Raw genomic sequence first — 24,043 nt, forward strand, 5'->3', positions numbered from 1 at the left:
AGTAGCCTAATTTTGCTCTTGGAAGGTCGTGGCTCACTTGAGACAGTAATGTAACATTACCTCCTATAGGCTAGGCCTGCCTATATAACCCACTGCATTAAATGACAGGTTTTCTGTTTCTCTTAGCAGGAGCACTGGTTTGAGAAAGCACTTGGGGAAAGAAAGGATTCGTCATAAAAAAAATGAAAGAGGATGGAGCATGTCTCTTCAGAGCTGTTGGTAAGTAGACATTCTTCTCATTTGATCTCCAATAGACCCAGGCCTCGTCTATAAAATCATTCAGTCCATCAACACAAAACTTGCAGCAAAAATGTGCTGATCACCTTGCTTTGAAATGCTCCAATGAAATGCTGAAATAATTTTGATGGTAGTACTCAATAATGGATTCCATGGAGAAGCTTGAATATGATGTACAAATTCTTCACATTAGTGTCGTTAGTCTACATTTTGTCTTCCAGACAGTGAATGTATCAAGGTAACGTTTAGTCATTTCAGTTTATAACACTAGATGACGCTACTCTACCATGGCAATTCATAGTGAATTCTATTGTGGAATTACTTTAAACACAGTCAAAAGCCCATGGAAATTCTTATACATTGAGAACTGTCTGTTTAATATTTAAATCATGAGTGAAGTGGATAATATTTATATAAAAAAAAAAGTTATGACAATATACATATACATTTCTTTTTTTGGAATTCATCGTAAATTTCTTCTAACTTGTATAGAAACAATGATTTATCAATCTGTTAATTTTCCTGACCCAAACAACTTTATTTTGGCTTACATTTTAAAGGTTTTGATGCATTTGTTTTAGGCATTGTTGTGAAAAAAATGTGTTCTGTCGATTGAGAGTAGCCATGACCCGTCCATCTGCAGGTGTGAGAACAGGCTGTGAATGGCTCCTCATATCATGGTCTCATAGCTTGGTTTTGCCCCTTAGGCGCGGATGGAAACCACATTCCTATTGACCTAGATGTATGAATTCCCACAAGGAACATTTCCCTTCACAGTCCCAGTACTTCCGTTGTGAAATCAGTCCATTCTCAAACAATTGGGATAGTCCAACAAGAATGGAGTTAAAGAAGAGCAGGCCTGAAATGACCCTACCACTTCCCTTTCAGCCATGTGCTCATAGAATACGTGGCTACTTCCTTCTCACTCAATGGGAAAACATTTCACTAAATGTTTTGTTACCCGATGGAGGAAACCATTTTAATTGAACTGTTATTCAAGCATGGAGTCATGCTGAGACCACGGTCTCTTTTGCAGATGAGTCCTGCATACCCAAAAAGAGGTCTCTTCACAGTCCCCAAGTCCAGAACAGACTATGGGAGGCGCACAGTACTATATAGAGCCATGACTACATGGAACTCTATTCCATATCAAGTAACTGATGCAAGCAGTAAAATTATATGTAAAAAACGAATTATGGAACAGCGGGGACTGTGAAGCAGCACAGACACACACACAGACACACACACAGACACACACACAGACACACACACAGACACACACACAAACACACACACAGACACACACACAGACACACACACACACACACAGACACAAATTTAGCACTGTAGATATGTGGTAGTGGGGGAGTTGCCTGAGGGCTAATCTGTGAATGTATTGTAATGTTTTTAAAATTGTATAAAAAGCCTTAATTTTGCTGGACCCCAGGAAGAGTATCTTCTGCCTTGGCAGCAGCTAATGGGGATCCGTAATAAATACAAATTCCTCAATAAACAACAATTACACTATACATATTTATATACCATAAAACACAACAGGCTTCTATTTGAGACAAGAACCTATTTTCTTAATGCACACAGCTTTTGCTAATTAACATAGTTAATTGTTTAATTCCAGCATTCACTTCCACAATTTGAATCAATTTCTTCATTTCCTGCAATTTTCACATTGTGTCACATGTCTTTTGTCTCTGTTTAAAATAAATCCTTGATAGAATAATTATTCTCCTCTTGAATTGTGCATTTTGGGCTGTTATTTTGCCACTAGAGGACGATCAGCCGATCTCTGCTCAATGTTTTTTTAAATATTTAGGAATAATTTATTCCTTGCCACCCATTCTGAAACTAACTGCAGCTTTTTGTTAAGTGTTTCTGTGATTTCACTCGCTGTAGTAGCTGACGTGTATCGTGTTGAGTCATCCACATGCATAATAGCCACACTGGCTTTACTCAAGTAAAGATTGAAAAAAAGTAGGTGGCTTGGACGGCTGCTGTTAATCATTAATTTCCTCCAGATAAAAAAATTCTGAAATTTAACAGAGATTTGTCTATCACTTGTGATTACTATAATGGTTAGCAATTTAACAACCTGTAGCTTTTTATCTAATTCCAAGACAAGCTTATTTTCTACCTTTCATTTGAACCTTCGCGTCTTCCTAAAAAATCATGACCACCTTGTGCATTATCTGCCTTCTTTCAATCATGAATTTTTCATTTTTGCCCTGTCAGAAACATGGTTGACTGAAGAGACAACCATGCTTTGACATGTCTCCTTATAATGCTGTTCACCACTGTAGAATATCAAGAGTGAGTGGAGGAGTGTCCATTTTTGTTCATAAACGTTTTCAGTTCTTTGTAAGAGAGGACCTTGCACTTACACTGTATATACAAAAGTATGTGGACACCTTTTCAAATGAGTGGATTCTGCTATTTCAGCCACACCCATTGCTTACAGGTATACAAAATAGAGCACACAGCTGTGCAATCTCCATAGACAAACATTGGCAGTAGAATGGCCTTACTGAAGAGCTCAGTGACTTTTAACGTGGCACCGTCATGGGATACCACCTTTCCAACAAGTCGGTTCGTCAACTGTCTGGTCTGTTAGAGCTGCCCCGGTCAACTGTAAGTGCTGTTATTGTGAAGTGGAACTGCTAGGTGCACCACGGCTCAGCCGCGTGGTGGTAGGCCACACAAGCTCACAGAACGGGACCGCCGAGTGCTGAAGCGTGCAGCGTGGAAAAATTCTGTCCTTTGCAACACTCACTACCGAGTTTCAAACTGCCTCTGAAAGCAATGTCAGCACAAGAACTGTTCGTCGGGAGCTCCATGAAATGGGTTTCCATGGCCTTGTAGCCGCACACAAGCCTAAGATCACCATGCACGATGGCAAGCATCAGCTGGAGTGGTAAAGCTCGCCGCCATTGGACTCTGGTCCAGTGGAAATGCGTTTTCTGGAGTGATAAATCACGCTTCACCATCTCGCAGTCCGACGGACGAATGGGTTTGGCGGCTGCCAGGAGAACGCTACCTGCCCCAATGCATAGTGCCAACTGTAAAGTTTGGTGGAGGAATGATGATCTCTATTTCATGGTTCGTTCTAGGCCCCTTAGTTCCAGTGAAGGGAAATCTTAACACTACAGCGTACAATGACATTCTAGACGATTCTGCGCTTCCAACTTCATGGCAACAGTTTCATCATGACAATGCCCCCGGGCACAAAGTGAGGTCCATACGTAAATGGTTGGTCGAGATCGGTGTAGAAGAACTAGACTGGCCTGCAGTGAGCCCTGACCTCAACCCCATCAAACACCTTTGGGATGAATTGGAACGCTGAATGCGATCCAGACTTAATCGCCCAACATCAATTCCCGACCTCACTAATGTTCTTGTGGCTGAATGGAACATCTAGTTGGAAGCCTTCCCAGAAGAGTGGAGGATGTTATAGCAGCAAAGGGGGGGACCTACTCCATATTATTGCCCATGATTTTGGAATGAGATGTTAGATGAGCAGGTGTCCACATACTTTTGGTCATGTAATGTACATCTGATTAAAATGTAATCTCTTTTCATAGAAATTCCCTCCTAATTTTTTTGTGTGGTAAAAAAGTGGTAATTGGATGCATCTATCGGCCACCCGATTCTAACATTGGTAATTTAATTTATCCTTGCATCAACCTGGGATTTGATTAATAATTAAGATACGTTTTTTTCTTCTATTGGGTGATTACAACAAACGTATTAAAAAGTAAGCCCACAAGAGTGACCAGTTCATCTGCCACACTTATAAAATGTTTACAAATTCTTTGAATAAATCAAATCACATTTTATTTGTCACATACACGTGTTTAGCAGATGTTATTGCGGGTGTAGCAAAATGCTTGTGTTACTAGCTCCAACAGTGCCATAATATCTAACAAGTAATATCTAGCAATACACACAATCTAAAGTAAAGGAATGGAATTAAGAATATATAAATATTTGGATGAGCAATGTCAGAGTGGCATAGACTAAGATACAGTAGAATTTGACAGAATACATATGAGATGAGTAATGCAAAGTATGTAAACATTATTAAAGTGGCCTGTGATTTCAAGTCTATGTATAGGGCAGCAGCCTCTAATGTGCTAGTGATGGCTATATAACAGTCTCATGGCCTTGAGATAGAATCTGTTTTTCAATCTCTCGGGCCCAGCTTTGATGCACCTGTACTAACCTCATCTTCTGGATAATAGCGGGGTGACAAGGCAGTGTCTCAAGTGGTTGTCCTTGATTTATCTTTTTGGCCTTCCTTTGACATCGGGTTCTGTAGGTGTCCTGGAGGGCAGGTAGTTTGCCCCCGGTGATGCGTTGGGCAGACCACACCACCCTCTGGAAAGCCCTGCAGTTGCGGGCGGTGCAGTTGCCGCACCAGGCGGTGATACAGACCGACAGGATGCTCTCAATTGTGCATCTGTTAAAGTTTTAGGTGCAAAGCCAAATTTACTCAGCCTCCTGAGGTTGAAGAGGCGCAGTTGCGCCTTCTTCACCACACTGTCTGTGTGGGTGGACCATTTCAGTTTGTCAGTGATGTATATGCAGAGGAACTTGAAGCTTTCCACCTTCTCCACTGCGGTTCCATCGATTTGGGTAGGGGGGTGCTCCCTCTGCTGTTTCCTGAAGTCCACGATCATCTCCTTTTGTTTTGTTGACGTTGGGTGAGGTTATTTTCCTGGCACCATACTCCCAGGGCCCTCCCCTCCTCCCTGTAGGCTGTTTCGTCGTTGTTGGTAATCAAGCTTGCTACTGTTGCGTCGTCTGCAAATGTGATGTTTGATTTGGAGGCGTGCATGGCCACGCAGTCTTGGGTGAACAGGGAGTAGAGGAGGGGGCTGAGCATGCACCCTTGTGAGGCCCTAGTGTTGAGGATCAGCAAAGTGGAGATGTTGTTTCCTACCTTCATCACCTGGGAGCGGCCTGTTAGGATGTCCAGGACCCCATTGCACAGGGCAGGGTTGAGACCCAGGTACTATGGTGTTGAATGCTGAGCTACAGTTAATGAACAGCATTCTTACATATATATTCCTCTTGTCCAGGTGGGATAGGGCAGTGTGACGGCGATTGCATCGTTTGTGTACCTATTGGGGCGGTAAGCAAATTGAAGTGGGTCTCAGGCAGGAGTGGGAAACTCCAGTCCTCGGGGGCATGGTTGGTGTCCCACTTTTTCTCCATCCCTAGCAAACACAGTTGATTAATCAAATTGCATTCTAAACTGAAGATTGCGATTCAGTGATTATTGGAGTCAGGTGTGTTGGCTGGGGCAAAACTGTGACACCAATCAGGCCCTCGAGGACTGGAATTGCCCACCCCTGGTCTAGGTTGACAGGTGGAGGTGATATGATCCTTGACTAGTTTCTCAAAGCACTTCATGATGACAGACATGAGTGCTACGAGGCGATACACATTTAGTTCAGTTACCTTTGCTTTCTTGGGTACAGGAACAATGGTGGCCATCTTGAAGCATGTGGGGACAGCAGAATGGGATAGGGAGAGATTGAATATGTCCGTAAACACACCAGCCAGCTGGTCTGCGCATGCTCTGAGGATGCGGCTAGGGATGCCGTCTGGGCCGGCTGCCTTGCGAGGGTTAACACGTTTAAATGTCTTACTCATGTCGGCCACGGAGAAGGAGAGCCTACAGTCCTTGGTAGCGGGCCGAGTCGGTGGCACTGTATTATCCTCAAAGCGGGCAATGAAGGTGTTTAGTTCGTCTGGAAGCAAGACGTCGGTGTCCGTGACGTGGCTGGCTTTCCCTTTGTAGTCCGTGATTGTCTGTGGACCCTGCCACATACGGCTCGTGTCTTGAGCCGTTGAATTGCGACTCCACTTTGTCTCTATACTGACATTTTGCTTGTTTGATTGCCTTGCGGAGGGAATAACTACACTGTTTGTATTCGGCCATAATCCCAGTCACCTTTCCATGGTTAAATGTGTTGGTTCACACTTTCAGTTTTGCGTGAGTGCCCCCATCTATCCACAGTTTCTGGTTAGGGTAGGTTTTAATAGTCATAGTAGGTACAGCATCTCCTATACACTTACTTAAAAACTCACTCACTGAATCAGCGTATATATTGATATTATTCTCTGAGACTACCTGGAACATGTCCCAATCTGCGTGATCAAAACAATCTTGAAGCGTGGATTCTAATTGGTCAGATATACGTTGAATAGTCCTTCGCACAGGTACATCCTGTTTGAGTTTCTGCCTGTAGGAATGTAGGAGCAAAATGGAGCCGTGATCAGATTTGCCGAAAGGAGGGCGGGAGAGGGCCTTGTATGCATCTCGGAAGTTAGAGTAGCGGTGATCCAGTGTTTTTCCAGCTCTAGTCCTACAGTCGATATGCTGATAGAATTTAGGTAGCCTTGTTCTCACATTTTATTTGTTAAAATACCCAGCTACAATAAATGCAGCCTCAGGATATATGGTTTCCAGATTGCATAAATTCTAGTGAAGGACATTGATGGCGTGGGAGATTGTCATGACTTTCCCTCTTGGATGAGGATCAAATAGAGCCCCCCCCCACTTTAACAACCGGTTGTAAACTTTCTCTCTCCTACACTGCAGTATGGAGAAGTCAAAATCCTTTGTGTGTAGAGAGAGAGACTTGCCAAAACTTCAAACATCAAAAGATTGGAACGTTAGTTTTGAAATTCAAACGTCTGGAATGGTTAGTGGGGATCCAAACAATAAATCCTGTCAAAAGTTGGTTTTGTGGTATAACTAAATAACTAACTCTACAAATGTATATGTCCCAGTTATCAGATTGTATGTTGTAAAACGTATATGATTTAAATATGAAACTATTCATGAGAAGATTAAATGTAATTTTAGATAATTGTAAACTTATAAACTTTTGTCCATGCCCACGTGAGTACAGACATTGTGGCAACGTGATGTAACCGCCCTCCAAGGTGAATGCATGAAAGGACTGCTAATGAAATTTACATTAGACCAGAAAGCGTGGAGCGGTGCCTACATGTTGAAATGGTTTATAACTACAAGACCAGTACACGTGCAGCGTGAGCTGAACATTACAAAATGGTTAGAAACTCTGAAACTTTCAGCAGAGAAGAAGATTAGACTAAGACATGCACTGCCTGCAGCTCTGTATATAACGTAGTCTAGGAAACTCGACTGAAGAAAAGAGAAACATTTCCCTATCACCACCATGTGATATACCTTTGAGGTCTCTATTCTAACAAACAGGAGGAAGAACAGACCCCTCTCAACACCGTGCGGTACGTCTGATGTATCCAGTCTAACAAACACTCAGAGACAAAGAAGCCTCCTACAACTAAGGACATTGTGACCGCTGGTGGACAACCAGAGACTTACACAACCAGAGACTTACTACTCACCATAGATGGACGAGTGGTTTCAGCACTCATACAAGCTTAAATATGTGTTACATTTCTTTTCGAATGAGCGGTCGTTCATGTGCAAAGCATTCATTTTTCATGAGCATAGCTTCCACATGTACAGTCGGGCGAAAAAGTATTTAGTCAGCCACCAATTGTGCAAGTTCTCCCACTTAAAAAGATGAGAGGCCTGTAATTTTCATCAGCCTCTGGAATCAGAATACTGCTAAATTTCCTAAGGACTAGAAGCGAGGCAGCCCTCTGTCAGCGCCATCTTAGTACTACAGCAAAGTGATGAAATCGGTTGGTATCATCAGAAAGATTAATGGTTTGGTTCATTAGGCTTGCTTCCTAACTTTATACTATAGTTTAATTTATCCATATCTCATTTACTATAATATGGTCTGGGCTAGTACATATGCCTCCTACCAACACAAATTACTCATCATACAAAATACATTTAAAGACTAGCAACCTGCTATAAATACCTTGCTCCATCTGCACATTTGTTTAAGAAACTCTATCTTGGGTTATATCTTGTCTATTTATGTTTACCAATTACGTACTTTCGTCTACAAATACTCATACCTCCCAGACAGTTTACCGAAACCCTTCAATGGATTCTTCCAGGTTAATTCTTAAATCCATCTATATAACACAAGACATTGCGATAACCTTCACCCTCCCCACTGCCTCACCTCACATAGTCAATTCTCTATCAGATGCAGATACAGAGGTACCATACTCTGTCTTCACATTGCTAAAACATCCTCATCCCTCAATAACTTCAACACTGGGGGTCAGCCTGATGAACCAAACTACTAAATAATCCCCTCCATATAGCCTAACTCTCACATTCTCATATTCACAAACATTTGAACAAAATAAATGTTAGTTTTTTTGTGATTGCTGATCAATTAATTTATATATTTAGAATTAGTAGGTTTTGTTATGTTTTAACAAACTTTTTTAAATGTATGTATTCTATATGTTTTTTTCGTGGTGTGGTTTTCATATTTGCAACAAACAAAAAAACAAGTGATGGACAATTGGGATCTCCCCAAGGGTTAAAGTTCTCCGTCACTCCAAAGGATTTCCGTCAGGAAAGTATTTGTATGTCGCAAGTCACGACTTCACAGGAAAGCCGTTTGAACGTTATTAAAAAAAATGTTTTTAATCAAAAAACTTTGAACGTAAACTTTCATGTGCCTTAATAACAAACCGATATGCCATCTGTGCGAATACAATTGTTAAATTATGAGCGCTGTTGGTTAAGCCACAGAAAAGCCAGCAACCTTCCCACTAGCCATGATTGGCTGAGATAATGAGTGGGCTGGACATGCTGATAGAGGAGTTTGGATTGATCTGCCAAATGGAAGGCTTTTGTCTATTTGAGCTGGTCAGTCTGTGTTGGTAATCCTGTCAAACACGGCTTTTTAAAACATTTATTGTGTATTGGAGCTGCATAAGTGTTGCTCTCCACTTTCTGGAGGATCAAGTTTTGAAATCAGTGGAATTAGAGTATGATAGCTAAAGAGATGGAGAAAACACCTGTCTCCGGATTACATCTTCAAACTAAGGGCAACCATGGCATGGCATTTGTGACAGGGAGACATGTCCATCATGCTTGATCATGTATACAGGTAAGATAGTCTAGGGTTAGCTAGCTACATTTTCAGATATTACACGTTTCTTTTTTTTGACAAAGTGCTTTCATTTTTCAAGCTAAATTTTCAAGCTAAAATGTTCTGTTAGCTAGCTAGCTAACATTAGCTGGCTGGCTGCCATGCTGATATTATTTGTATCCCAGAGCTGTTTGCTTTTCTAGTTAGCGCCTAATGTTAGCTAGCTAACATTGAACCTGGTTGGTTAGCTCCCTGCATATTCATGCAGGGTAGTAACGGCATGATTTAGCACGTGTTCATTGTTGTTAAACTAGCTAGTGTTAGCTGGCTGGCTTGTTAGCTAACGTTACGTGACGTGTGGGATCGCACACTTTGTTTACCTAGCTAGGTTCATTATTTACCTACCTAGCTACATGTCTTAAGTTAAAGTGTACAACGCCTGTTGAATATGGCCAGTGTTAGTAAACGTCAGCAAAAACGAGTAATGAAGTTGTTGCCAGCAGAGCTGGTTAGACTGTTTTCATGTTATCCAGATGTAAGTAAATCATTGGCCAGAGCCTCAAGTGTGTGCTCTGAACGCTCCGAGAGCGAAACGAGATTGGTGGGCCTAAAGCTGAAGAGGGTGTGAACGTTGCTGAATGGGTGTAGACTAGAGGTCGACCGATTATGATTTTTCAACGCCGATACTGATTAACTTCTCTAGGGTAGGGGACAGCATTTGGAATTTTGGATGAAAATTAAACTGCCTGTTACTCGGGCTCAGAAGATATGATATACATATAACTGGTAGATGTGGATAGAAAACACTCTAAAGTTTCCAAAACTGTTAAAATAGTGTCTGTGAGTATAACAGAACTGATTTGGCAGGTGAAAACCTGAGAAAAATCCATTCAGGAAGTAGTTTTTTGGGGGGTTTTGTATTCAATGCCATTACAGTATCCATTGACTTAGGACTCCAATTGCAGTTCCTATGCCTTCCACTAGATGTCAACAGTCTTTAGAAATTGTTTCAGGCTTGTATTCTGAAAAATGAGGAAGTAAGAGCAGTCTGAATGAGTGGACCCTAAAGTGTCACAGAGCTTTTTCATGCGCGAGACCGAGAGAGTGCCTTTCTTGTTTACCTTTTATATTGACAACGTTATTGTCCGGTTGAAATATTATCGATTATTTAGGCTAAAAACAACCTGAGGATTGAATATAAACATGGTTTGACATGGTTCTATGAACTTTACGGATACAATTTTGATTTTTGTCTGCCTGTTTTGACTGCGTTTGAGACTGTGGATTACTGAAGAAAATGCACGAACAGAACAGAGGTTTTTGGATATAAAGAGTCTTTATCGAACAAAAGGAACATTTATTGAGTAAATTAATATCTGCTGAGTGCAACCATATGAAGATCATCAAAGGTAAGGGATTAATTTTATCTCTATTTCTGACTTGTGTAACTCTTCTACTTGGCTGGTTACTGTTTGTAATGATTTGTCTGGTGGGCTATGTTCTCAAATAATCGTAAGGTATGCTTTCGCCGTAAAGCATTTTTTAAATCTGACACCGTGGTTGGATTCACAAGAAGTTAATCTTTAAACCTATGTAAAATATGTTTTGTTTTCTGAATTTTTATAATGAGTATTTCTGTATTTGAATTTGGCGCCCTGCAGTTTCACTGGCTGTTGAAGAGGTGGGATGCTACCGTCTCACGTACCCTAGAGAAGTTAATCGGCCAAATATTTTTTAATTTTAATTTAAAAAAATGTATTATTATTATTATTTATTTTTAAAATTGTAATAATGACAATTACAACAATACTGAATGAACACTTTAATTTTAACTTAATATAATACATCAGTAAAATCAATTTAGCCTCAAATAAATAATGAAACATGTTCAATTTGATTTAAATAATGCAAAAACAAAGTGTTGGAGAAGAAAGTAAAAGTGCAATATGTGCCATCTAAAAAAGCTAATGTTTAAGTTCCTTGCTCAGAACATGAGAACATATGAAACATATGAGTCTTCAATATTCCCAGGTAAGAAGTTTTAGGTTGTAGTTATTATAGGACTATTTCTCTCTATACCATTTGTATTTCATATACCTTTGATTATTGGATGTTCTTATAGGTACTTTAGTATTGCCAGTGTAACAGTATAGCTTCCATCCCTCTCCTCGCCCCTACCTGGGCTCGAACCAGGAACACATCGACAACAGCCACCTTCGAAGCGTTGTTACCCATCACGAGAAAGGGGAAGAACTACTTCAAGGTCTCAAAGCGAGTGACATCACCCATTGAAACGCTATTAGCGCGCACCCCGCTAACTAGCTAGCCATTTCACATCGGTTACACCAGCCTAATCTCGGGAGTTGATAGGCTTGAAGGGATCTTTTAATGTAGACTGTACTATATTGACTCTGTTTTACAAATCTTTTATTGAGAGTGTTTTAACTTTTTGTATTTCCGTAATTGCTGGACTATTAAGCGCACCTGAATATAAGCCGTACCCACTGAATTTTTTACAAATATGTATTTTGTACATAAATAAACCGCACATGTCTATAAGCCGCAAGTGCCTACCGGTACATTGAAACAAATTAACTTTACACAGCCTTTAAACGAAACACGGCTTGTAACAAAAATAAATAGGCTTTTAAACGAAACACGGCTTGTAACAAAAATAAATAGGCTTTAACAAAACACAGCTTGTAACAAAAATAAAAAATAAATAGCAGTAAACAGTAGCCTACCAAGAAAGTCAAACTTCATTGCGGTGGCGATTGTTTTGGCTTTCAGTCGGATCTGCACAGTTCCAACGTCTTATCATCGACTCATTAAGGCCAAGCTCCCGTGCAGCAGCTCTATTTCCTTTTCCAACAGCCAGATCGATCGCCTTCAACTTGAAAGCTGCATCATATGCATTTCTCCGTGTCTTTGCCATGATGAGGGTGACAAAATGTCTACCGTAATCAGAATGATGGTAAGTTTGAGCGCGCTTGATTTACGTCACATTAGGTGACGGTGCTCAGTTTTTTGGCGGCATGAATCTTGTGGAAAAAAAAAAAACATAAATTAGCCGCGTCATTGTATAAACCGCGAGGTTCATAGCGTGGGAAAAAGTAGCGGCTTATAGTCCGGAAATTACGGTATTTGTTGGTTTGGCAATGCCACTGTCAGCCAGAGAAATATGCTGAGAAGGATTATTACCACAGCAAGCAAGGTACTTGGAGTCAAAGAGACAGGCCTGGATGAGATCTTTAAGGTCAGGGCCCTCCGTAAGGCTCACAAAATCAGTTTAGACCCAAGCCACTCCCTGTACTTGGACTTTGAACTACTCCCCTCGGGGCGCAGTTATAGGGCACCCCTCAGCAGGAAAAACAGAACGAGACAATAATTTGTGCCAGGTGTGATATCCCTCCTAAATAGCTCGGGCGAATGTTCCCATCGACTCCCTAAGGCCAGCAGGCTAGTCTTTTCTTTTTTTAAAATGTTTTATTTCTTCTTATTATTTTTATTGGTACGTAACTGTTATGAAAGTTGTATTGTCAATTTTGTTTTGTATTTAAATGCCACTTTAAATGTGTACATGACACTGCAACAAAATTTCCCCATGGGGACAATAAAGTCAGTAAGTAAGTGTCAGGATTCAGGAAAGGGTCAGAAAGGACAGAAGACCGAAAGCCTAGACAGGCGTGGTGGCTTGCATACAATTGGGTCAGCTTTAATGCCCACCATGAAGCCTTTAGGCAGCACAACTAGTGGTCTTATTCCTATTCCGCAACAACTATTGGTTCCTCTGACTGTTAGGAACTGGAGAAGGCAGGCCATAATCGACACAGGAGCAACTTACATACTGATTCACGAGGCCCTGTGGCAGAACATGGAATTACCTCATGAGGAGCTACGAACATGGGAGGAGGGACCATTGTACTTGGCCAATGGATAACCTACCACCCCTTGGGCTGGATTTGTATAACAATAAAACTGTATGATGAGACTATTAACCTTCCTGTGGCTATTCTTGCACATTCAAGCCTTGCATTTGCTGTAGTCCTTGGCCTAGACTTCCTGTTCTTCAGTGGACTGACCATCTCGATGTCTGAACCATCCTATCGGCTGCACTCTGACTATTCCCAGTCTCATCCATTTCAACCTGGTAATGCACTGATTTCAGGCTGGAGCCTGCTACATTATGCAGAATCTGGACTAGGTCAAGTTTGAAGACAAAGACAGAAAATACAAAGAGACAAAGACAAAAACACATTCCACCAGTGAAGTCAGAGAACCCAACTATCACCCTGATTACCGCCGTACCCCCCCCTTCTATCCGAGAGCAAAGCAAACCTGATGCTGATTTCTACATCAAACAAGCAGTGGAACAGGCATGTCTGTCGGATGATGAGAGGTGGCAGCTCTCCCAGATGTTGGAGATGAACAGTGAGGTCTGTACTCTTACACTCGGCCGTACAATTATTCTCTTTTCTCTCCACTGGCTATCTGGTAAACAGGCTACACTCTAGGCAGTCTCTTCTGCTGATGTGTATGGGTCTGGTAGTGGTACTCTCTCTATTCTACTCTTTTCCTTTCTGCATGGTTAATACCTGCCTGGCGTCCGAACAAATTCTTTATCTACCCCTCTCTAATAAATACTGCTTGTAAACAAATTGACAACAGAATTTCAGCATGCTTATAGGGAAGGACACTCAACAAGCACAGCACTTACAAAAATGACTGAGAGAAATTGATGATAAAATGATTGGGGGGGGGGCTGTCTTGTTAGACTTCAGTGCAGCTTTTGACATTATTGATCATAGTCTACTGCTGGAAAAATGTATGTGTTATGGCTTTACACCCCCTGCTATAATGTGGATAAAGAGTTACTTGTCTAACAGGAGACAGGACACATGGAAGCCTATCAAATTTAATCCAGTTAGAATCAGGAATTCCCCAGGGTAGCTTTTTATGCCACTTGCTTTTTTCAATGTTTACTAACAACATGCCACTGACTTTAAGTAAAGCCAGAGTGTCTATGTTTGCGGATGACTCAACACTATACTCATTCATATATCTTTATGTACATATTCTTTATCCCTTTACACTTGTGTGTATAAGGTAGTAGTTGTGGAATTGTTAGGTTAGATTTCTCGTTGGTTTTTACGGCATTGTCGGAACTAGAAGCACAAGCATTTCGCTACACTCGCATTAACATCTGCTAACCATGTGTATGTGACATAAAATTTGATTTGACACGTCATCTACTACAGCGACTGAAATGACTGCAACACTCAACAAAGAGCTGCAGTTAATTTCTGAGTGGGTGGCAAGGAATAAGTTAGCCCTAAATATTTCTAAAACTAAAAGCATTGCATTTGGAACAAAACACTCACTAAACCCTAAACCTCAACTAAATCTTGTAGAAATTAAGCATGTTGAGATGACTAAACTGCTTGGAGTAACACTAGATTGTAAACTGTCATGGTCAAAACATATTGATGCAGTAGTAGCTAAGATGGGGAGAAGTCTCTATAATAAAGTGCTGCTCTGCCTTCTGAACAACACTATCAACAAGTTTTGTCGCACCTTGACTACTGTTCAGTCGTGTGGTCAGGTGCCACAAAACAGGACTTAGGAAAATTGCAATTGGCTCATAACAGGGCAGCATGGCTGGCCCTTGGATGTACTAATATTAATAATATGCATGTCAGTCTCTCCTGGCTGAAAGTGGACTTCATCACTACTTCTATTTATGAGAGGTATTGACATGTTGAATGCACCGAGCTGTCGGTCTAACCTACTGACACACAGCTCGGACACCCATTCATACCCCACAAGACATGCCACGAGGTCTCTTCACAGTCCTCAAGTCCAGAACAGACTATGGGAGGCACACAGTACTACATAGAGCCATGACTACACAGAACTTTGTTCCACATCAAGTAACTGACACAAGCAGTAAAATTTGATTTAAAAACACCTTATGGAACAGCGGGGACTGTGAAGCAACACAAATATTGACACAGACACATGCATACTCACACACATACACACATACGATAACATACGCACTATACATACACATGGATTTAGTAGTGTAGATATGTGATAGTGGTGGAGTAGGGGCCTGAAGGCACACAGTGTGTTGTGAAATCTGTGAATGTATTGTAATGTTTTAAAATGGTAAAAACTGCCTTAATTTTGCTGGACCCCAGGAGGAGTAAAGAGCTTTTGCAGCAGCTAATGGGAATCCATAATAAATACAAATACATAACTGTTTTATTACTTAACTTGTTTATGGTGAATATGCTATTAAAAACATTCTGATACAGAATATTTATTGTGCTTCGGTTCTTACATACCTATAACACAATAAACTGATTTTTTTCTTTCTTTAGCACCAAATTTGATGAAATACAAAATTAGCGATTAACGGCAATTAACTACAGAATTTTATGTGATTCATCGCAATTCATTATTTTTATCATTTGACAGCCTTAGTTATTTTGCTTCAAGATAGTGATCAGGGATGTGCAATTATAGTTTTCCTTCACAGAAAATACATTAGTGCAACACATTCGGTAGAAAATGGCTTCGTTTTCATCACATGACAACAGAAGTGCAACGCTATTTATCTAGCAGCCACACAAGTAAATGAGCTTACAATGAAAAAGCAAGGTATTTTTTATAAAAATTCATATTTCTAATGTTTATCATGGAAATGTTTTGCTCAAAGTTAATCTAGCATTTTACCGGTAAAAGTAGTCTGGCTACACCTAGAAAAGTACCAGAGAAAAGTAGCTACACATCAGTCAGAGCTCTGTTTCCTAATAGAATGCCCATTTGTGAATTCTCATCGGAGTGGAGAAGTGCAACTGATGCACAAAAGTTGTCTGATGCCGAGCAGAAATTACAATAAGATGCATTTTAGATCTGTGTTTTACAAAACATTCTCGGCCTGTCTGCTCCACCCTCATCTTTTCCGAGCCAAGCAGGCCGTTGCCCTAGTGACTCCAGACTCCACACAGACATAGCGTGTACACATGCTGCTCCAGAGCCAGTACTTCCTGTTCTTCCTTCAGACAAGCATGCGTCAAAACTTTGTTCATTTGTATAATGTCTCTCGTTCACATTCCTTTGCAAATGTCCAAACTCATCAAAAATTATTTTCAGTAGCTCCTACCTATATATGTATAACTTCATGAGCTGGATCCGCAGTTTTAGCAATTCGTTTATTTTCGTTTGCGTTCGTTAGCATATTTAGCTAGCAGCCTACATGAAATTTCGCTATTACTTGTGCTAATTTTGTTAGCATTCTGGTAATAGACACCCAATGGGCTTTGTTGCATTTTTGGGCGCCCCTTGTGTACTAAGCCGGTATTTTTTATTTATTATTTTACCTTTTAGTTAACTAGGCAAGTCAGTTAAGAACAAATTCTTCTTTTCAATGACAGCCTAGGAACAGTGGGTTAACTGCCTTGTTCAGGGGCAGAACGACAGATTTTTACCTTGTCAGCTCGGGGATTCGATCTTGCAACCTTGATCTTGCAACCTTGTAATTCTGTAAATACGATAAGAAAAGGACGGTATGACGAAATGAAAATCTGGATACCTCCGATCCCTATTACACGGACACATTCACATATACACACACGTTTACACTCATCATTAGTATTGCACAGTATACCAATACTTCAAATCTTTTTCGATACTAGAACATGAAAAACATTTCAGTACTAGAATTTGTGTTACTTTCGGTCGTCTGTCAAATGTGTGTCTCAGGTCTGTCTATCAGTGGAAACGATGTCTCCCACAGAGCGCACCGTGCCTGCACCTCATAATCATTGCTAGCCTGCACTGGGAGTCTGGGCTGCATCTTGTTTAGCTCCCCACTCATGCTGCACAGAAGTTAACACACTTCCATAATGTGACGCGGCACGTAGAAATGTTGAAGCTGTTAATTACTGTTCGCAAAACAATGTCCATACAGGCTAGAACACTTTTCAATGGAAGAAGATACAGGTAGCTTCCAGCTTTGTAGATTAACTTTCCTTGCTATTTTACAGCTGAAACTAACATAAGTTCACTACCCTAGTACTTTGTGATAATATCCAAACAATAATGAAAAATATGCAGATTTCAAAGCTGATTTCCACCACAAACATTATTCATTCACTTAATCTGTCTCACTCACATTTCTCTCCCCCAGCCCAAATTTTTGAGGATATGAAGGCCCATGTAAAATCTTTTCAGCCTCCTGAGGGGGAAGTGGAACTGCCATGCCCTCTTCACGACTGTATGAGTGTGTGTGGACCATGTTAAGATCTTAGTGATGTGGATGACAAGGAACTTGAAGCTCTTGACCTGCTCTACAACAGCATTGTCGATTTGGATGGGGGCATGCTCTCCCCTGTTTATCATATTGTCCACGATAAGCTCCTTGGTCTTACTGAAGTTGAGGGATAGGTTGTTGTCCTGGCACCACGTTGTTATTCTCTGACCTCCCTGTAGGCTGTCATTGCCATTGGTAATCAGGCTTACCACTGTAATGTTTTCGGGGGGGCCCCCGTGTAGAGGATCATCATGCGGAGGTGTTGTTGCCTACCCTCACCACCTGGGGGCGGCCCATCAGGAGCTCTTGGGAACAAGGACAATGGGGATCAAAAGGCATTTAGCTCATGTGAGTTGTGCATCGCTGGGCAACTCCCGGCTGGGTTTCCCTTTGTAATCTGTTATCGTCTGCCTCATGCGACGAGCGTTGGACCCGGTGTAGTAGGATTCAACCTTCCTCCTATATTGGCCTTTAGCATGTTTGATGTCTCCTCAGAGGTTGTAGCGGGCTTTCTTTTCCATGTCCCTTTCCTTATAAGCGGTAGCTCTAGCCTTTAGCCCAGCATGGATTTCAAATCAAATAATTTTTCACATGCGCCGAATACAACCGGTGTAGACCTCAATGGAGTTTTAAGAAAGTAAAAAATAAAAGTGCAACGATAAAATAACAATAACAAGGCTATATACATTCGGTACCAAGTCAATGTGCGGGGATACAGGTTAGTCGAGGTAATTGAGGTAATATATACAAGTAGGTAGGGGATAATTCATAGATAATAAACAGCGAGTGGCAGCAGTGTAAAAAAGGCGGGGGCGTGAATGCAAATAGTCAGGGTAGCCATTTGATTAGCTGTTCAGCAGTCTTATGGTAAGTTCAGCATGGCACATGTGTTGTTGCCTACCCTTACCACCTGGGGTCGGCCCTTCAGGAAGTCCAGGATCCAGTTGCAGATGGAGGTGTTTAGTCCCAGGGTCCTTAGCTTAGTGATGAGCTTTGAGGGCACTGTGGTGTTGAATGCTGAGCTCTAGTCAATGAACAGCATTCTCACGTAGGTGATCCTGTTGTCCAGATGGGAAAGGGCCGTGTTGAGTGCAATAGAGAGTGCGTCATCTGATGGGGCGGTATGCAAATTGGAGTGAGTCTAGGGATTCTGGGATGATTGTGTTGATGTGAGCCTTTCAAAGCACTTCATGGCTACAGTTGTGAGTGCTACGGGTCAGTAGTCATTTAGGCAGGTTACCTTGTTGTTCTTGGGCACAGGGACTATGGGGGTCTGCTCCAAACATATGTATTACAGACTCGGCCAGGGAGAGGTTGAAAATGTCAGTGAAGAGACTTGCCAGTTGTTCACCGCATGCTCGGAGTACACGTCCTTGTAATCCGTCTGGCCCTGCGGCCTTGTGAATGTTGACCTGTTTAACTTCTTATGGCTGCAGGGGCAGTATTGAGTAGCTTGGATGAAAGGTGCACAGAGGTGCCCAGAGTAAACGGCCTGCTCCTCTGTCATAGTTGCTAATATATGCATATTATTATTGGTATTGGATAGAAAACACTCTGAAGTTTCTAAAACTGTTTGAATTATGTCTGTGAGTATAACAGAACTCATATGGTAGGCAAAAACCTGAGAAAAAATCCAAACAGGAAGGCTGGTGGATTTTCAACCAAGATCCCATTGAAATTACAGCGAGATATGAATGAGTATTCACTTCCTACGGCTTCCACTAGATGTCAACAGTCTGTAGAACTTTGTCTGATGACTCTACTGTGAAGGGGGGCCGAATGAGATGAGAATTAGTCACCACTGCCATGAGGTGACCATTCTTTGACAATGCGCGTTCACATAAGAGGAAGCGCCGTTCCATCGCTCATCTGAAGTCAATGTAATTCTCCGGTTGGAACGTTATTCAAGATTTATGTTAAAGGTCTTACTCACATTGGCTACGGCGAGCGTGATCACATAGTCGTCCGGAACAGCTAGTGCTCTCATGCATGCTTCAGTGTTGCTTGCCTCGAAGCGTGCATAGAAGTACTTTAGCTAGTCTGGTAGAATTGTGTCATTGGGCAGCTCGCGGCTGAGCTTCCCTTTGTAGTCCGTAATAGTTTGCAAGCCATGTCATGTCCTGTATTTACGCTTTGCCTGTTTGATGGTTCGTCTGAGGACATAGCTGGATTTCTTATAAGCAACTGGGTTAGAGTCCCGCTCCTTGAATGTGGCAGCTCTGACCTTTAGCTCAGTGTAATCCATGGCTTCTAGTTGTGGGGACAACGTCATCAATGCACTTATTGATGATGCTGGTGATTGATGTGGTATACTCCTCAATGCCATCGCATGAGTCCCGGAACATATTCCAGTCTCTACTAGCGAAACAGTCCTGTACCTTAGCATCTGCGTCATCTGACCACCTCCGTATGGAGCGAGTAACTGGTACTTCCTGCTTTAGTTTTTGCTTTTAAGCAGGAATGAGGAGGATCGAACTATGGTCAGATTTGCCAAATGGAGGGCGAGGGCGAGCTTTGTACGCAACTGTGTAGAGCAATGGTGGTCTAGAGTTTTTTTTTTTTCTTTCTTGTTGCACATGTAACATGCTGGTAGACACGAGGTAAAGCAGATTTAAGTTACCCTGCATTAAAGTCCCCGGCCACTAGGAGCGCCGCCTCTGGATGAGAATGTTCTTGTATGCTTATGGCTTTATACAGCTCTTTGAGTGTGGTCTTAGTGCCCACATCAGTTTGTGGTGGTAAATAGACAGCTACGAACCGTTATTGACAAATAGACAGAGACTGCCACCCCTTGTCTTACCGGAGGCAGCTGTTCGGTCTGTTCGGTCGATGCATGGAAAAACCAGCCAACTGTTTATTACCCATGTCGTCGTTCAGCCACGACTCCGTGAAACGGAAGATATTACAGTTTTTAATGTCCCGTTGGTACGATAGTCTTGAACGGAGCTCATCCAGTTTATTCTCCAATGATTTGAAAGTTGGCCAATAGGATGGATGGTAGAGGCGGGTTACCCACTCTCCGACGAATTCTCACAAGGCACCCGGACCTACGTCCCCTGTATTGGCGTCTTCTCTTCATGCAAATTACGTAGATTTGGGCCTGGTCGGGTATCTGAAGTAAATCCTTTGCGTCCGACTTGTTAAAGAAAAAATCTTCATCCAGTTCGAGGTGAGTAACCGCTGTTCTGATATCCAGAAGCTCTTGTCGGTCATAAGATACAGTGGCAGAAACATTATGTACAGAAGAAGTTACAAACAACGTGAAAAAACACACAAAATAGCACAATTGGTTAGGAGCCCGTAAAACAGCAGCCATCTCAACTCCATTCTATGATTTTGCCTGTAATCCATGGTTTTTGGTTTGGATACTTTATTATAGTTTTGAAACGAGGTCTAGTTGTGGCCGCAACCGACTACATTATGAACAACTCTTGGTGGAATGCATTGCTTGACTCAAACTGCAGCCTCGAAGCATTTCGTTCTCGAGTTCGAGTTTGTTGAGCAAAGGCTGTGTATGTTTGGTTCTACAAAGCTGTGTCCATAACATTCAATAATCAATTAATTGCATTCATTCTTGCACATGCGATCAATTATCAGTTCTGAACATATATTTTTCTTCTCTATGCTGCCTACAGCGTTATCTATTTTCCTGCATGCATGCCTATACAGTACCTGCATGACAGACAGTTGTTGGTTGGAGCATGTCTCTGGAGCCACTGAACCTGAGGAGCGTGTATCAAACTTGCTGTAGGACTCATTGCGGCCAGCAAGTCAAAACAAACGTCTAAAATGAAGGAGTCACTATGAAAAACAAATCATGACTCTGTAAAAAGAGCTGTTCAAAAAGAAGCAATCATTTGCAAACTTTTTTCACAAATTTCTGTCCCCACCCTTCTAGAGCAGGTTGAGACTGACAAAGTAAATTGACCAAGAGTTTGTCAGTCTTTGCGGATTTAACATGTGACTGAAGCTGATGCTCATTTGCATATTCAGTGCTTGTAGAGGGGGAAAAAGGGACTTTTTGGTGGCTGTGGAGAGAAACCCTTTTAGCTTTGTTTGTAGTGGGAATAATATTTCTCATGTATGCTATTATAAATACCTCACATGACACCTAATAAGACTAAGCAATTAGCGCATTAAATTAGTTGTCTTCATCTGACTCTGATAAATCGGAATATGCAAGGAGACTATGGTTGAGTTACAGTAATTGGCAATGAAGAAATGTCTGAGAATAGAATTCTAAATACAAGTTTATTTAACTACTTTGTAAAAAAAAATGTATTCACATACAAGGCATAAATCTTAAGTAACAAGACATTAACAAGCAGTACAAGGAATTATTCTAATCGTGGAGAGAAAGAAATCATAGCCTGAAATGCCAGGCCCCAAAAGTCCATGGGGTGGAGAGAGAAGGAAAGAAAGAGTTTCTCACCCCAGCAGGTCAGGAACAAATAAGACAAAGAACAATTAATCTTAGACCCTTTTATAAGAATATAAATTGTTTGGATTCAAAACCTGAGTTGTAATAATAATAGTATTACTGTAAAGTTAACCTCCAAGACCAAACACAGAGAATGCTGAATTCCTAAGACAACACATAGCAATTTCTTGCATGAGTTACTTCTCAGGCTGGGCTACCCTACATGTTTACATCTGTTAATCATATCAGTGACTCTTCTCAGATCTACACATATAGCTGGGGATGCAACCAAAGAGAAAGCCCTGTTTACATTCAATCTAGCATCTAAGCATTCAAACGTGTAGCATTGCATCTGCTTTAAATAAAATGGTCCTATAGATCTGTATTGATTAAACTACATACAATTGCATTAAATATGCTTTGTCATACTTTGTCAATCAAAGGCTATTTCATACTTATTAATTTAATATAGACTTCATCAGAAATACTTGAAAATGTGCCTGAATAGATGAGAATGTTGTTGAACTGGTATGCATGTTGTAACACCTGATTCCCTCTTGTTTGCAGCTGATCAAGTATATGGAGACCAAGATATGCATGAAGTTGTTCGTAAACACTGCATGGACTACTTGGTAAGTTGTCTTCTTTCTTTGGTTATGTTGTGGAATTAATTCTAACCAAAGGAGAGAGACTTTTAGATTTCTTCAAAACAATTGAACTTTATTATTTAATTACTGCAGTAATGGAGCCGTCAACAACCACCCCGGGAGGTGATTGTTGAGAACACAACGAGCAGAGATGATTTACTTCCTTTTATAGACTAAGCACATCCTTCTGAGTACGTGACAAACAACAGATGTGTGGAATGGGTCAAAGGTGAGGTTTTGTATGTGAGAAAGAAGTAACCCCCCCAGCCAGATAACATTTACTGTGGAGACTGTTCTAATTGCATATAAACCAGGTTTTGGCCCCAAAGACAAGGTTCCTCTCGTCAGCTATCCACACCAGAGACATTTCCTCCCTTGTACCTCATAGTACACATTAGGTTATTCAATTATTGCATCTGAGCTCCTAGTGTGCAGCTCTCCTTTAATTTTTCAAACCTCATAGTACACAAACACCAACTCATTATATGGAATGCAGGCTGTAGGTTTTATCACCAAGCTATCATAAATCAATTGCCAGAGGCCCAACTCAGTCCCACAGACACAGATGAGAGAGTACTCATCAAAGCTATTTGATGCATAAACATTATTAAAACATAATCTTGTAATTTTCTACCATAGTTACCAGTCAAATTTCACCTGTTGGGCTTTTTCTTAATGAAATGTGTACTGTAATTTCAGATGAAGAATGCAGACTACTTCTCGAACTACGTGACAGAAGACTTCACCACATACATCAACAGGAAGAGGAAAAACAACTGCCACGGGAATCACATCGAGATGCAGGCTATGGCAGAGATGTACAATCGGCCAGTGGAAGTTTACCAAGAGGGCACAGGTGTGTTTTTCAGTAGTGGGCCATGCCAGCTGCATGATCAGCAGAGCTGCCTGGTACTGTACACAGTTTTTAATTCTTGACCTTTGATTTCTGAATGTGTAGACATAGTAGTGCACTACATTGATCAAGTAGTTCTGTTAACTATCCCCCCCCCTCTTCCAGAACCAATCAACACATTCCATGGCATTCATCAAAATAATGATGAACCAATCAGAGTCAGCTACCATCGTAACATTCACTACAACTCTGTGGTGAACCCCAACAAAGCCACAATTGGAGTAGGCCTTGGACTTCCTGCTTTCAAACCAGGGGTGGGTACCTACATTTTGTCTGTAGGACCTAACACTTAAGTGAGTAATATATCCTTGTAGTTTTTATATTATTAGAAAATACATATTTTTTTGTGGTTACAAGTGATTGAGGACAAATGGTAGCGTACGTGTTATGTGTCTTCTGGAGAGAGTCATTAGGTTCACCTTTATTCTCTTCCCATGATGGTGGTGATAATGACCCTGTTAATGA

The 24,043-nt window shown here is 41.2% G+C and overlaps 1 protein-coding gene across 1 annotated transcript; it reads left to right on the top strand.

The window, feature by feature from the left end:
• Window positions 1–22,585: 22,585 nt before the first annotated feature.
• LOC129844195 (OTU domain-containing protein 5-A-like) lies at window positions 22,586–23,832 on the top strand (the record flags this gene model as incomplete). The annotated part of the gene is made up of 3 exons (XM_055912627.1): window positions 22,586–22,650; window positions 23,365–23,521; window positions 23,684–23,832. Coding segments are annotated over 3 exons (371 nt in total), but the record flags the coding sequence as incomplete, so codon positions are not given.
• Between the last annotated feature and the right edge of the window lie 211 nt (window positions 23,833–24,043).

Source organism: Salvelinus fontinalis, unplaced genomic scaffold, assembly GCF_029448725.1.
Source record: "Salvelinus fontinalis isolate EN_2023a unplaced genomic scaffold, ASM2944872v1 scaffold_0194, whole genome shotgun sequence".
In the NCBI taxonomy this organism is placed as follows: domain Eukaryota; kingdom Metazoa; phylum Chordata; class Actinopteri; order Salmoniformes; family Salmonidae; genus Salvelinus; species Salvelinus fontinalis.